The 16,161-nt window shown below is 47.9% G+C and overlaps 1 protein-coding gene across 1 annotated transcript; it reads left to right on the top strand.

Moving 5' to 3' along the window:
• Positions 1–112: 112 nt before the first annotated feature.
• On the top strand, positions 113–15,930 carry LOC137633300 (uncharacterized). The gene is made up of 2 exons (XM_068365523.1): positions 113–816; positions 14,659–15,930. The coding sequence occupies exons 1-2, from the start codon at positions 391–393 to the stop codon at positions 15,424–15,426; spliced, it is 1,194 nt and encodes a 397-aa protein (XP_068221624.1). The 5' UTR covers positions 113–390; the 3' UTR covers positions 15,427–15,930.
• Positions 15,931–16,161: the final 231 nt, after the last annotated feature.

Genomic DNA, 16,161 nt, shown 5'->3' with positions numbered 1-16,161 from the left:
TTCATTAATGTTCACGTACTCCCGAGATTAATCGAAATTATACACTCCTTTGTAGCGTATGAAGTCAGGGAGCCATTTGTTCAAACCTTTTGTTTACGTTTTGTGTTTACAGCTTGGCATGTGTTCACTCCTCCGTTTGAATTGGAAAAGTGAAGTGATTGTCTATATTTCACGTTAATTTTAAGAAAATAGTGGTATTTCAGTGAGTAATCAACCCCCTCTTTATTCCCCATATGTTATAATAGAAGGGCGTTACCTCAATTAATCAAAATTTGCATGTTTTGTTTAGCCCTTACCTCAAGCGGGCCATATACGATCCAGCCTGCTAGTCCAGCATCATATTTAATCATACGAAGCCTTATTTCTTATGTATATTCCTAATTTACGAACATGAACAAGAAACTCGCTTGTGCAGCGATAATTATCGCTTTAGAATGCGACACCGTAAAGGTTAAAAGAAAAAGAAAGACGTGGGTGAACGACTGGCTCAAGAAAAGGCGGACGGTTTCACAAGAGACATTATCGAAGGAACTTGTGCTGTCATCGCCAGGGGATTATAAAAACGTTTTAAGGATGGATAATGAAACGTTCTCCGAGTTATTGGGATTAGTAACGCCATACATTGCAAAACGGAATACCAATATGAGAGAGGCCATACCGCCGTCTCAGAGACTTTCGAGCACCCTGCAGTTCCTCGCCACAGGACAGACTTTTGAAGACCTGAAATTTACCACCTGCATATCTGCGCAGTGTCTTGGCAAAATTATACAAGAGACATGCAGTGCGATAATAGAGGTGCTCAAAGACAACATTAAGGTAAGAATGCGGTAAAGTTTTACTGTATAGAATGCATCTGGTTTTCATATTTTACGCTTTCAGTAATAGTTCATTATTTATATATTTTTATGAATGCAGAATATAGATATAAACATGTTGTGCAATGTATATTTGTAGCCTTTGTGTAATGATAGACCAGGTTTTCCTCATGCATAGAAAATGGGAATTTCATTCACATTTTGTAGGCATTCGTAAGCCGTGTCTGTCGTTCTGCAAAATCTCTACACAAGAACGCCTAACCTAAACTTTCCCTCTTAACCTACAAGCCATGTATGTTTATATATATATATATATATATATATATATATATATATATATATATATATATTATATATATATATATACAGTATATACATATATATATATATATATATATATATATATATATATATATATATATATATATATATATGTATACATATATATGAATAATTATTTATTACAAATGTGGTTTAGTATAAGGCACAAATGAAACACATGAAATTCTTGTAATGATATTAAATAGAGTTGTGGTAGACAAGAGGATTTTTTTTTAGATAATAGAAATGGCAAATGAATCTGAAATGTAGCATAACTCCACTCTCATTGTGCCATTTTTAGTCAATGTTTCCTTCGCCTAGGAAAAGAAAAAAAAAGATCTTTAGATAATGATACAATACAATAGGTTACATGTAACAAAACTGCTTGCCATATAACACAGAAAATATGAAATTCTTATTCAGAAACATCTACAGTAATTCATTAAGGCCTAATCTTTTCACGAAGCAATAATAATAGACCTATTGTTAATAATCAGTAGAACTTCAAAAGTTCAAACTTGCATCTAATGTTTTTGTGTTGAACAGGCTTACATAAGTCTTTTTATAGTTATATATATGAAATAACTGTTTTAATGTTGTTAATGTTTTTAAAATGTTTTATTTCAGTTGTTCATTACTTATATTATTTATTTATTTCCTTTCCTTACTGGGCTATTTTTCCCAGTTGGAGCCCTTTGGCTTATAGCATCTTGCTTTTCCAACTAGGGTTGTAGCTTAGCTAGTAATAATAATGATAAGAATGCTTCATTAATTTACAATCGATATTGGGGATCGTTAAAAAGCCCCATAAGATTAACTGGTGTAGGTATGTTGCCCCCAGTGATATTTTGAACATTAATTTGTTCCGTAACTGAAATACAAACCACGCTATTTAATGTGGGTAATTACTTTCGGCGTAGCTAAAATGACGAGCCATTAGAATCTTAACGAGGGTTTACTACCCCACCGCTAGTTAGCGGGGGTTTAGGGAGGGTAGCTTGCTTACTCCCCCCCCCCCCCATCACACACACCTGTGCTGGGCTCACTTTGCTCTCGGCTCGGGTACTAGACGGCCGTGTTTGCTGTCACCCTCGCCTTCTCTGACAGCCATTATCTGATCTTTTGTTTGCTTTTTCTTTGACTGAGTGCTTGTGAAGTTGGCCTCTGCGATGCGTAAGTGTCCTGGTTTACCTGACCGCCCTTGTGGAACTTATATGTCGGCGGTCGAAACGGACCCACACACCTTGTGTCCTTACTGTAGGGGCCAACGGTGTGATAAGAGTAACATATGTGGTGAGTGTAGGGAGTGGTCTATCTCCCAGTGGGAGAGGTTTTTCCAGCGCCGGAAGAAGAAATCCAAAATGGATATTTCTTTTTCGAAGATTTCTTTGAAAGGAGAAAATCCAAAGGGCTCTTCTTCCGTGCCCCAAACCTCCTCCAAAGCTCCCACTCGATCGGTTTCTTCCGAGAAACTGTCGAGTGGTAGCGTAGGCAGCAGTTCTGTTGACCGATCTCGGGGTTTGGGAGAGGGAGTTGCCTCCCATAGCGAGGCAGCTCCTCCTTCTCCCCTGGGGGAGGATATTAATTCTCATGTTAATGTAACTAATCATGATTTGTTGCAGCTTTGGGCTTCCTTGGGGCTTGAGGGTTCGCCCTCCAAGGAAGCCTTGTTTGACATGATCAAATTGGGAGCAGCTGTCAAACAATCGCCGACTTTAGCAGAGGTCGATCCTCTGTCTATCGTCGACGTTGTTGTGGCAGAGGCTTCTGATGAGTTATATCAAACCTCTGCTCCTGATGTTGCCGATGTAGCTGAAGGCTTAGTTCCCCTCCTCCAAACATCCTTCGAGGGAGGAACTAAGTCCAACGGTCTCTCCTGCAGGTGATTCTCCCCCTCGGGGGAGTTCACTGACAGAGACTCCTCTTCAGAGAACTGCTGGTCAGCCTGCTGACCCCACGGCCCCCAGAGGGCGTATAAGGCGCAAAGTCCGCCTTCCTCTTTGCCGTAGAGGACTTCCTTTGCCTCAGAAGGGTGTTAGGAGGCGCCTCTTCGGCTCGTCATCCCCGCAGTCTGCCGCAGAGGAACCTTGTCGTCGTTCACTGACCCTGTCAGCTACATCCTTGGACCTCTCCGCAGATCGTTCGCGATCTCCTTCGGTGGAAGGTCGTCCTTGCAAAGGACACGCCGACCTTCCACCCGCCAGACCCGCTGACCTGCCGTCGCCGTTCCTGGCCGCTGATGCGCTGTGGGCGCCTACGAATCCTGTTTTCAAACGGGCACAAGGGACTTTCTCTAATTGAGACTAAGTCCCTTACGTGCCATCGATCTCCTACGCGTCAGCGCGCAATTGCACGCAAGCGCTCACCAGTTCCAGATTTTGTTAGAGCGCGCCAGCGCTCTTCTGCGCTCCAGCGCTCACCTGTGTGCCAACGCTCTCCTGCCCGCCAGCATGCCGCTGCGCGCCCTCATCCTGATGCGCGCCCATGATCTCCTGCGCCCCAGCACTTGCCTGCGCGCCAACGATCTCCTGTGCGCCCACGATCTTCGGATCTGGGCGCAAAGGGGAAGATAATCTCTTCCCCTGCTCGCCAGCATTCGCCATCCTTCACCTACGCGCCATCGCACGCAGTCTCCATCGCGTGTCCTGCGCGCCCTCCTGTTGCTATTTTGGATGTGCGCCCTCATGCGCGCCCACGCGCAAGGGATATTTCCTCTGCGCGCGCCCAACGTTATCGCCCTCACGGGCTCAGCGTGATCCTGTGCGCCTGCGTGTGCAGGCGCTTATTCAGCTTGCTGCGCGCCCGCTGCTGTCACCAGAACGCGCCCCTGCGCGCCATCGATCGCCCACGCGCGCCCTCACCTGCACGCCATCGCTCGCCCACGCGCCAATGTGTGCCCTCACCTGCGCACCAGCGCTCGCCCGCGAGCAATTGCCCGCAAGCGATTTAGGTAGAATCCCATCGCGCGACCACCAGCGCGATCCCACGCGCAAGGCTACTGGACGACGCGCGGCTAGGTCATCGTCATCGCTTCCCCCCCCCACAAGCGCAGAACAGCGCTCTCGCTGGAGGGAGGGAGATCTCCGGATTGGTCCAGGAACTTGCCTTCTTCTTTTCAGGCCGACCCTGCTTTGGTAACTTCTCCTAGGGATCGAACGATCCCCTTCCCTCCAGAGGGAGTATCTGATAGCGCAGCTGTCAGTCGGCAGCCCTGGTTTGGGTCCCTGTCAGAGCGGTCGTACAGGCTTTTAAGCCTGTTCTCTCTGAACTGGGACACAAATCAGTGGCAGTTTCGACTCCCCTGAAGAGTAAGAGAGGAGTAGCGGACGTGGTAACTTCTCCAAGGGCGAAGTTGACTCCTCGGAAGTCTTTGAGGAAGGCCTCCTCCCCCCTCAGACTTTTTCTCCCTCCCCTTCGGACGAAGATTTTCCGTCCTCAGGGGAGTCCCGTGAGGTGAGGCGTTCCCCCATCGCACCAATGAGGGAAACCCCACCTCGTGCAGAGAAGTCTTCTCGGGTAAGGGTGGAGAAGAGCCTCCCACCATCACTGCTGGAGTTCTGTATCCCTCCCAGGAGAGAGTCGAAGGACTCCAAGACAATTCCGAAATCATCCTCAAGGATTAGACCAGAGCTAGCCAAGCTCTCGGAGAATGTCCACGAGTCCCCCCGAGAAGAGCCTTCAGGGACAGGAGACTTCGCTGCCAGCCCTTCAGGAGGAGAGCTTCAGGAGTCAGAACACGCGTTCTGGCAGGTTCTGACCCTTATGAGGCATCTCAATGGGTTCTCGGACCCAGAGATTCCTCCTCGTGAGGGCAAGGACACGGTCCTGGACCGAGTCTTTGGTACTCAGAAACCCTCTAGGGCCAGTGCGGCTTTGCCTTGGTCCCAAGGGGTTAAGAGTGCCAGGGATAAGGTCGAGGGCCAGCTCTCCGAGCTTGCCTCCTCCAGCCGGTAACAAACTCCTCCCGCCTCCTCGTGTCCATCAGAGGAGGTACTTCGACATCATGGAGGAGACTTCTTTAGCTCTTCCTTTGCACCATTCCTTGGAAGAGCTTACCAGGTGAGTCCCTCTTGAGAGACTCTCCACCCGGCAAGTGTCTTTCTCGGCTACGGAGATCCTCAGCCAGGAGAAGGTGGCGAAGTGTGCCATGCAGGCAACTTCGTGGCTGGACATCTGGCTAGGGTCTCTGGGCATCCTGTTACGATCTGAGGACCTGTCCAAGGAAGAGAACCAGGAGAGCCATGGAGACCTTTCTACTCTTAGGCACTCGTACCATTGAGTTTCTAGCCCACCAAGTCTTGAACTTGTGGGATAATACCATCTTGAAGCTTCGAGATGCGGTGTCTGAGAGATTCCACCGGAAAGTCCCCAGCACCGAGATCAACAGGCTCAGACATTCTTCCATTTTGGGGAGAAATCTGTTTGAGCCTAAGGACGTGGAGCAAGCAGCTGAGAGGTGGAGGAAGTCCAACCAGGACTCTCTCCTACATAGGGCTTTACAATCTAAGCCCTATAAACCTCCAACAACCCAGCAACCACGCCCTACCAAGTCTACGAAACCGGCAACGGCAGCGAAGACAACGGTGTCAAAGCCCTTCCCTGTCAAGGACAAGAAAGGCAAAAAGTCCTCAAGGGGAAAAAAAAATCCTTGAGGGAGTGGCCAGTGGGGGGATGCCTACAAAGTTGCGCAAGCAGGTGGCAGCAACTCGGGGGCCGATTCCTGGACGATTTCCGGAATCAGTCAAGGATATCGCGTAACGTTCATAACATCTCTACCTCCCCTGACAGTGGATCCAGTGTCGTTGAGCTCCCTTGCTATGGGATCGGCAAGTGGGCAAGCCCTTCGGGCAGAAGTCGAGACCATGTTAAAGAAGGGCGCTCTCCAAGAGGTCGTCGACGGGTCCCCAGGCTTCTTCAGTCGACTCTTTCTTGTAAAGAAGGCGTTTGGAGGCTGGTGACCAGTCATCGACCTCTCAGCTCTGAACAGGTTTGTCAAGCAGACCCCGTTCAGCATGGAGACGGCAGACATGGTCAGACTTGCAGTGAGACCGCAAGATTCCATGTGTACACTGTATCTGAAGGATGCTTACTTCCAGATCCCAGTCCATCCGTCTTCAAGGAAGTACTTAAGATTCTGCCTAGACAACAAGATCTACCAGTTCAAGGTGCTGTTTCGGTCTCTCCACAGCACCTCAGGTTTTCACCAGAGTGTTCACCCTTATATCATCGTGGGCACACAGGATCAGCATCCGTCTCCTCCGTTATCTGGACGACTGGCTGATCCTAGCAGACTCGGAGTCAGCCCTTCTTCGACACCGAGACAAACTTCTGGGACTTTGCCAAGATCTAGGGATCATGGTAAATCTCGAGAAGTCTTCTCTGCTTCCTACTCAAAGACTGGTATATCTAGGCATGATAATAGACACCAATCTCCACAAAGCCTTCCCGTCAGACGACAGGATAGCAAGGCTGAGGAGGGTCGCGAGTCCTTTCCTCAGACGAGATGAACTCCCAGCCCAATCGTGGTTACGTCTCCTCGGTCACCTCTCATCCCTGGCCCGTCTAGTTCCCAACGGTTGCCTCAGAATGAGATCTCTTCAATGGCGACTCAAGTCCCGGTGGAATCAAGGACACGATTCCCCGGACGTCATGATCCCGATGGGTCCTGCGGAACAGACGGATCTTCAGTGGTGGGTGACAGACGAGAACCTACGAAAGGGAGTGGATCTTCTTGTCCTCCACCGGATTTGATGCTGTTTTCGGACGCTTCAAAGAAAGGGTGGGGGGCCCACGTTCTGCACCACAGGACCTCAGGCCTGTGGTCAGAATCAGAAAAGTGCCTCCATATAAATCTGCTAGAAATGAAGGCCGTACTCCTGACCCTTCAACAGTTCCAACAATACCTGGCGGGTCACTCTGTGGTGGTGATGAGCGACAACACCACAGTAGTGGCTTAGATCAACAAGCAGGGAGGTACCTTTTCAGAGCAGCTATCCCATCTCGCAGTAGAGATACTGAGATGGACCGAAGTCCAATTGATTCCACTATAGGCTCGCTTCATTCCAGGCAAGAGGAATGTGCTCGCCGACAATCTGAGCAGAGCGTCTCAGATAGTGAGTACCGAGTGGTCTTTGGATCATCTAGTAGCCAACAAAGTCCTGACTTTGTGGGGTTCCCCGACTGTGGATCTGTTCGCTACAGCGCTGAACTTCAAGCTCCCGCTGTACTGCTCCCCAGTCCCGGATCCCAAGGCACTCTGGCAAGATGCCTTTCAACAATGGTGGGACAACATCGACGTATACGCCTTTCCCCCGTTCTATCTGATGAGGAGGGTACTCAACAAGACCAGAATATCGGTCAATCTCTCGATGACCCTCATAGTTGCGCTGTGGCATCACGTTAACGACCGGACAGGTAATTACCCACCTGTCAGTGGTGGGGGACCGCCGGTCGGTAGCTGCTGTTTACCCTCAATCGAATTCTATCCGTCGCAGTGGTAACACCACTGCTCCTGCTTTATTTGCCTGGCAGACTAGCCTTTCTTTTTTGATTAATCCTTTTTCTTTTTCTTTGTTAGATGATGTCCTCTATTTTGAGGAAGTGTTTATGGCGCCTTTATATCACCGCTGAATGTGGATCCTCTTTCACTATGCCCCGTTACGGAGGTCATGGGTGTTCTGCTACCCTGCGGAGGATGGGTCCCCCTGCCAAGTATGTAGAAGTGGTCTTCGCAGTACCTCCTCCTCCTCCTCCTCCACTTCATTGTCCTTCCCTCTTCGGAGGCTAGGAGGGAGAGAGAGAAGAGGAAAAGGAGAGCTCGCTCTCCTTTGCCCAGTCGTTCTCTCCGGTGTCTCAGGCGACATAGGAAGAGACATAATCGTTCTTGCTCTTCCTCGCCTTCTGTCTCTTCACGTGATGTCTCGCCGCAAGACTAAGCGCTCTCGTCACAAACTTAAGAGTGCTTCCTCCTTACCCTATCATAGGGCATCAAGAGCTTATGCGCCAACATGCGCATACGCTCCAACAAGAGCATAGCTCCATCACGCGCCATGTGCTCTCCTGCGCGCCACCAATCTTCTGCTCAATGGCGCTCTCCTGCGCGCCAGTGCTCTCCTATGCACTCCCGTGCGCCAACATTGTCCTGCACGTGTGCATATGTGCCCAACACCTCACTCTCCTGCCCGCCATACTGCGCACCATCCTACGCGCCAGGTAAAACCTGCGCGTCAAATTTCTACTGCTAAAAGGACTTCTGACAAATCAGCCATGCTGCCTTCTCCCGCGCGCCAACCCTTACCAACGCGCCAGCGCTTATCATCGCGCTAGCGCTTACCAACAGGCCAGCGCTTTCCAACGCGCCAGCCTTCTCCCGCATCCGCAAAGATATGCGCGCACGCCCCATTTGATTCCAATATGCGGGAAATTTTCTCCTGCACGCACGCGCCCTACGGCTGGCACATACGTGCGAGATCACTCTCCCGCACGCCCGTTTACGCCTTCACCTAGATATTCTCACTGAAGAGACAGGCGAAATAGGAAGAGACATTATCATTCTCGCTCTTTCTCGCCTTCTGTCTCTCCCCGAGACTTCTTGCCTCAAGATTATTTACACTCGTGCCACAAACCTGAGAAGAACGATCCCTCTCGTCATCGTTCTGCCTCACTGCCGTCGTCGTGCGAGGGATCATCTAAGAAACCAGCAGCGCGGCCAAGGGCAAAGCACGTCCTAAACTCGAACCCTCTTCTTTGCATAATATTTTGAGGGTCTCCGTCCACTCTAGAAAAAGTCAGATAGAGCGCTTCTCCTTGCTTTACTCTTTATCTTCACAGAGATCGCTCTCGCCTTTGAATTCTCGATCTCTGACCCTTTGGGGTCTCGTGACAAGGAAACTTCGGTTTTCTGGTACGCTATCCCTTCGTTTTCTCACAGCGAGTTGCTGAAACCTCGGGCTCTCGTGCATTTTAGTCTTGTTGACACTTCGGTGTCTCGTGACAAGGGAGATTAACGTTTTCCCGTTGCTCTAGCTCTTCGGGTTCTCGCGACACAACCTCTAGGGGCACGCATGATCACGCTGAACCTTCGGGTTCTCGCAACACAACCTCTAGGGGCACGCACGATCACGCTGAACCTTCGGGTTCTCGTGACACAAGTCTTTAAGAGTGTTACTCTTAGGTCAGAGAGTTTTCGGACTCTTGTCTCGCGGAGTGTTCGGGTACGCCTATCCAACACTGCGCCCATGACAATCAAGAGTTTTACTCTTATGGCAGAGTCTTCAGACCCCAGTTACGCAGGTGTGTGCACACAATTAGCACTACACACGCAAATCTCCGGTCATACACTCGCGGGGTCAATCCCTCGCTCCCGTGTTTCAGACAGGACAACCTCCCTAATTCCTTTGCCCCCTAATGAGTTAAGGATTTCGAGTCTCTCGGAAACCTTGAAAGAAGATGCAGAGGTTCGGCCCTTCTTCTCTTCGGTTGAGAGCAGAAGGGAAAGGGGAAACGTGTTAGAGAGGCTAAAAGAAAACACCCAGATAGCAGTGACATAGAACGCGATGCCGAGGACTTCGGCCGCTCCGTTCGTTATCCTGCGCTTCATGTGGCAGCTCATGAGCTGCCCATGTTACGAGGTAACGCTCGTTGTCAACCTGCAAGATCAACTTATTGGGAAACTTAGATTGCTGACAGGAGGTTCGCCTCCTGGGATTAGAGATCCTTCCCTTACGAGGGAGGGATAACCCTCCTCGGAATTGGACTGCGTAAGAGATCCATCCCCCTTCCGAAGGAAAGCTTCCCCACTTCAGCCAGTCAGCAACCTTCCCTCCTTCGTAAGGAGTTGCGAACAGCTCAATGAGTTATACCTCTGCTATTTCGTCCTTGAAGACTGTGCTTTCTTCCCTGGAGCTGGGGAAAAGCAAGTCTACGGCTTGTTCCTCCTTCGGGGCGAACTTCTCCCTGGGAGTATGCTTGGCTCAGGCGATGTCCTTCATCGGGAGGACTTCTCTCTCGTCCACGAGAGGAGATTATTACGGCTAGGTTTTTTCCGTAAGGCTGGGAGAAAACTTTCCTTAGGTGATGCCCTCCTTCAGAAGATCTTTTCTCTCGTTCGCGAGAGAGAGATTATTAAGCCTATGCTTTTTTCCCATAGAACTGGGAGAAAGCTTGTCTTAAGCCAGGTCCCCTTTTGGGAGGACTCCTTTCTCGTTCACGAGAGGGAGTTTTTTACATGAGAGGGAGATTTTTACGCCTACGTTTTTTCCTTAGAACTAGGAGAAAACTTGTCTTAAATGATGCCCTCCTTCGGGAGAACTTCTCTCTCGTTCGCGAAAGAGAGATCATCACGCCTATGCATTTTTCCCATAGAACTGGGAGAAAGTTTACCTTAGGCGATGTCCTCCTTCGGGAGGACCTCTCCCTCGTTCGCGAGAGAGAAATTATTACACCTACGCTTTTCCCCATAGAGAGGGGAGAAATCTTGTCCGTGGTTATATCCTCCTTCGGGTGGACTTCTCCCTCGTTTGAGAGAGAGAAGTTACTATACCTACGCTTTTCCCCATAGAGCAGGGAGAAAGCTTGTTTTAGGTGATCTCCTTCGGTAGAGCCTTCCTACCACTCATGAGAAGGAAACTTGTAGGAGTTGGCTGATCCATGCTCCTCCCTCTTACGCTTTTGTTCCTCCTCCAGGGGCGGAGCGAGAGCCTTGTATTAGACGACATTCTCCTTCGGGAGAACAATCTACCCTGCGGAGGAGTTATTTTCATCCCTGACGTTCTTCCTCTCGTGCTGTAAGGAGACGTCTTTTTAAACCTACTGGTTCCCCTCACACTGGCCCCTCGGGGTCTCGTGACGATCACCCTTTCGGCGGGTGTGATCGGGAACCTTTAAACTTTCGTCATGTTTATCCTACGGGCTCTCATGACTTTAGGAGTCCTTCGGGCCTCTGTCGCGTTGGACTTTCGAGTTCACACGACTTGGAACCTTCAGGTTTCAGTTATGCTGAGTAGTCAGGTTCTCGTAACAATTAGCACAGAGTGTCCGTGCACGCACACAATTAGTGCTATGCACGCGACCATCGTCATTAAGAGTTTTACTCTTATGACAGAGCCTTCCGACTCTCGTCAACGGTATTCGCCATTACCTTCAACCACTCCAACTTCTACCATTCTTCCCCTTCCGATAAGAAAGTACAAGGGGTAAGATATAAGGTTTTTCTGCTACTCGCGTCTCCACTTTTTCCTGTAATAACACGCAAGGAATTATCGCAGCCGGAGGATTCCCCAGGAGAGCTGTTGTCAAGGGACTTAGAATCCTCCTACTTAAGGACTCTAAGAACTATGGGTTATATCTCATGCCTCGGCGATTTACTTATGTCTCCTCGACCCTTTGACTCTCCAGCCATAGACAGGCTATGTAGTGACAGTCTGGGGTTCGAGTCCCACCCAGACTCGTTAGTGCCATCAGTGCCTACAACCTTACCATCCTTGTAAGCTAAGGTTTGGGGGTTTTGGGGGCAGCCTATAGATCTCTCTGCTGAGTCTTCAGCAGCCACTGCCTGGGCTTCCCTGGTTCTAGCTGGGATGGTGAGGAGGCTTGGTCGTTGACCATATATGGTTAGCCTCTAGGACATTGTCCTAACGGCTAGTGTTATGACACTGTCCCTTGCCTCTGCTTTTCTTGAGCGACCTTTAAACCTGGTCGGTTCTCCGAGATCAGAGACGGCAACCTTCTCCTCTGATCTTGGATCCCCTCACGGCGAGGCTCACACCAGGTTAATTCTCGAAGAGACACTCTACTCTTCCAGGCTCTTCTCAGTCACAGAAGCCTCGGCAAGGGAAGCGACTTCACTGTCCCTTCTGGCTCGACACGTGGTCTGATACAGTCGACTACCTTACGAGCCACGAGGACTTGTCAAACCTAAACTGCTGGGGCTATGATAATGGATTTCTTAACCGCTACAACAGCACTACAACAGCGACAATGTGGAGCAATTGGTTTCTCAAAAGGAAGGATCAGTAATTCCCAGACTTCCTTTTGTACCTCAGTGTGGAAAGCTTCTCTCAGTCTCGGCGATTAAAGGCTATCGCGTAGCCTTGAGCCTCATCTGTAAACGGAGAAGGGGTTGACCTCTCCGCCTCATAAGTCATCACCTTGGTTGTTTCGGGGTTTGGAGTGATCTTGTCCCCCAGTTGAGATTAGACCATCTCCTTGAGACGTGTCTTACGTTCGCTGAAGGGTCTGCCCTATGAGCCCTTAAGGGCCTCAGACTACTCTCTCAACCTTAAGACCGTCTTCCTCGTACCTCTGTCCTCCGCTAAAAGGGTCAGTGAGCTACATGGTCTGTCTTACGTCACCCATTCTAAGAGATGGGAGGGGGGGGGGACGAGTGTCTCGCAACTTCGTACCGGGCTTGGTGGCTAGACTCATAATCCTTCATCTTCCGATGAGAGATTTTGAGAATTTCCACACTCAATAAGGTAACACAGAATGCAGTCCAGTCGTTACTATGCCCAGTCAGGGCGTCGAAGAAATATCTGAAGCGCACCAGACTTTTCAGACCACGTCTCCGTCATCTCTTCCTTGTACCAACAGGGTAAAGAAGAGAATCTCTCGCAACTCCATATCTTTCTGGCTCAAGAAAGTTATTGCGAGGTCTTTTCACGGAGACCCAGAGGCAGCGCAACCCAGAGCCCATCAAGTTAGGGGAGTGGCTGCCTCTCTGGCGTTTAAGAGAAATTTCTCAGTCTCCCAAGTCTTAAGTGTTGGGGTCTGGAAACGACAATCTACATTCACTGCTCACTATTTGAGCGACGTGACACATAGGTCTCTAGACACCCTTTCTATAGGGCCTATTGTGACAGATCATCAGGTACTGTAACTACCTTACACCCTTGCAGGGGACAGTAACCATTGGTTGAGGATTCTGGGTTACACTAGATTTTAAGAAGGACATACATCGATCTTCTTCGTCTCCTTCTCCCCTACATCTGGGGATCTTAGCCTGTATCCAGTTTCAGCTGGACTCGCCAATGGAAATAAGGTATGATACTCATCTGATTCCTCTCACAGGGTATAAGTTATACTCGTGGTCACAAGGTTTCCCCTTTGCAAGGTCAGGGTAATCCTAAGTTTGAAGGGGTCCGAGTCGAATGTTCCTGACCCACTTCATCCTGGAACATTTGTTTCCATGAAGCTACAAACCTTCAGTCGTACTGAGATTCTGGGGATCTACAAAGAAAGAAGATTAACGGAAGATTGTTGGTTCAAAAGAGTCTAGTCTGAGGACCATCTTCCCTAGGGATAGGGAACTCCTTGGCCACCCTGGCCTCAAGACTAAGTCTCCTATAGTAAAGAATGAGGGTTTGTATTTAGTGTAGGAACAAATGACAAACTTATAACAGAGTTTGTATTTTTCCTAACATACAAACCCGAATTCTTTACACAAATCTTCCCTCCATCACTGCCCCCCTAGGATAGTCCTTGCTAGAATCCGATTGAAGGTAAACAGCAGCTACTGACCGGTGGTCCCCCACCACTGACAGGTGGGTAATTACCTGTCCGGTCGTTAATGACCTTGTTAAGGTTTTTCTGCCATATTTTCCAGCTCGCGCTAGAATATCTCCTATAGTAAAGAATTCGGGTTTGTATCTTAGGAAAAATACAAACTCTGTTATAAGTTTGTCATTTTATGACAGTATTTCCTTATCTAATTACAGTATACAAACTGTTGATACGATACAATACCTGAGATTTAGGATTTCTGTGTTGGATTTGTGTTTATATCTCCGAACATTTGTAAGTTGATGACCTGCTACGATGTTGAAGCAATTCCCTTAATGACTGTTAAAACGTGTTAGTGGTCTGCTTTGTTAAAGGGCATTTGGCTTATTTATTTTGATTGATTGTCTGTGAAGTAAACCTAAGCTACCTTCAAAGAGGATGACATTTATCTCTCTCTCTCTCTCTCTCTCTCTCTCTCTCTCTCTCTCTCTCTCTCTCTCTCTCTCTCTCTCTCTCTCTCTCTCTCTCTTTTTTTATTTTTGCGTAAATTTGTCGTTTCTCATTGAGTTTTCAGAAGTCTTGCCTCCAAAATATTTGCTTAATTATCTCTTGCATCATCACTTTGACTCAGATGACTGCAAGCTAATTCTAGTAGCCCATTTCTTTTAGCTTCAATAATATTCTTTCTTTTCTTACATCTGTGGGTTGGTTTTCGCCAAACTGTCTCTGTATGTACTTACTTCCTGAGAAAAAAAGAGTAGCAATGATGATAATGATGATGCTGATGGTAATTATTATGATATTGCTGTTAATGATAACAAAAAAAAACATACAGCAACAACTACAAGAATAACAGTAATAACATTAATATCAACAACAATGACAGGATTACTAATAGGCTAAGAAATAAACGTTCTCTCTCTCTCTCTCTCTCTCTCTCTCTCTCTCTCTCTCTCTCTCTCTCTCTCTCTCTCTCTCTCTCTGGGAAAACAAAGTTTGTAACAAGAATTTTTTCTTCTTACAGATGCCACAAAGTGAAGAAGAATGGATGAATGAGTCAGAGTCATATGAAAAATTATGCAACTTTCCTCGGTGTTTGGGGGCCATAGATGGCAAGCACATCAAAATAGCTAAACCGCGAGGGTCTTTTTCCAACTACTACAATTATAAACGTTCATTTAGCCTAGTCTTGATGGCACTGGTCAATTCGAATTACGAATTCATGATGGTCGATGTAGGGACAAACGGTCGAGTGTCTGACGGAGACGTTTTCGCAAATACCCAATTCTCCGAACAGCTGAAAGGGAAGGCATTGCATATCCCTGAACCAAGGGCTCTGCCTGACAGCAATGTTGTTGTACCTTATGTTTTTGTTGGGGACAACCCGTTTCCATTGATGGACAATATTATGAAACCTTATGCCCATACAAATCTATCAAAAGAAGAGGAAATATTCAATTTCCGGTTATCGAGAGCTAGTCGGATTGTTGAAAATGCCTTTAGCATATTGGTGAGCAGGTTCCAAATTATTCAGAATACCATAAAATTGTGCCCAGAAAAGGCATCAGTAGTTGTTTTAGCTTGTTGCTATTTACATAACTATTTATGCCAGAAAAACTGTACCCTCTATTTAGAAGGCATTAAAGATGAAAATGCTATGGCAGTGGTAGAAGAAAGGCAATTATTTTCATTAGAACCAATTAATGTGCAATATACATCATCCTCAGCAAAGGAAGTAAGAAATAAATATACCCATTACTTTAATAATGTTGGTGCTGTTCCATGCCAGTAAACTTTCAAAAAGAATATAAGTACAAACATGCTTGACATACATACATACATACATACATATACCAAGGCACTTCCCCCAATTTTGGGGGGTAGCCGACATCAACAAATGAAACAAAACAAAAAAGGGGACCTCTACTCTCTACGTTCCTCCAGCCTAACAAGGGACTCAACCGAGTTCAGGTGGTACTGCTAGGGTGCCACAGCCCACCCTCCCACATTATCCACCACAGATGAAGCTTCATAATGCTGAATCCCCTACTGCTTCTACCTCCACGGTCATCTAAGGCATCGGAGGCAGCAGCAGGACATGGTTGACATACAGTACACAGGTCTATTTTGCCCTATCTTAAGTCACTTCTCCAGTTTTATATAGGTTTGTTTGCCAAAATTAACTATTTTTAAGCAGGATTTCTCTGGCTTATATGTAAGTGTAATTAATATAAGCCAAAAATATATAACCATGTGTGGAAACTTAATGAATTTTGACAACCATCTTTAACAAATACTTATTCAAAATTGTGTTATAAACTCTAAGTCCCTTAAGCGCCAGGTTTCCCCTGTGCGCCAATGTTCACCTGCGTGCTAGCGCACTACTGCGCGCAAGCGCTCACCGGTTGCTGTCTCATCTCGCCAGCGCTCTCCTGCACGCCCACGATCTCCTGTTCGCCCTGCAGTTCCAGAGACTATGCGCCCACGATCTCCTGCTCGCCAACGGACCTCTGCGCGCCCTCGGCCT

Source organism: Palaemon carinicauda, chromosome 42 (genome assembly GCF_036898095.1).
Source record: "Palaemon carinicauda isolate YSFRI2023 chromosome 42, ASM3689809v2, whole genome shotgun sequence".
NCBI classification, from domain to species: domain Eukaryota; kingdom Metazoa; phylum Arthropoda; class Malacostraca; order Decapoda; family Palaemonidae; genus Palaemon; species Palaemon carinicauda.
The sequence above is the reverse complement of the archived record's forward strand: the minus strand, read 5'-3'. Positions and strand labels throughout refer to the sequence as shown.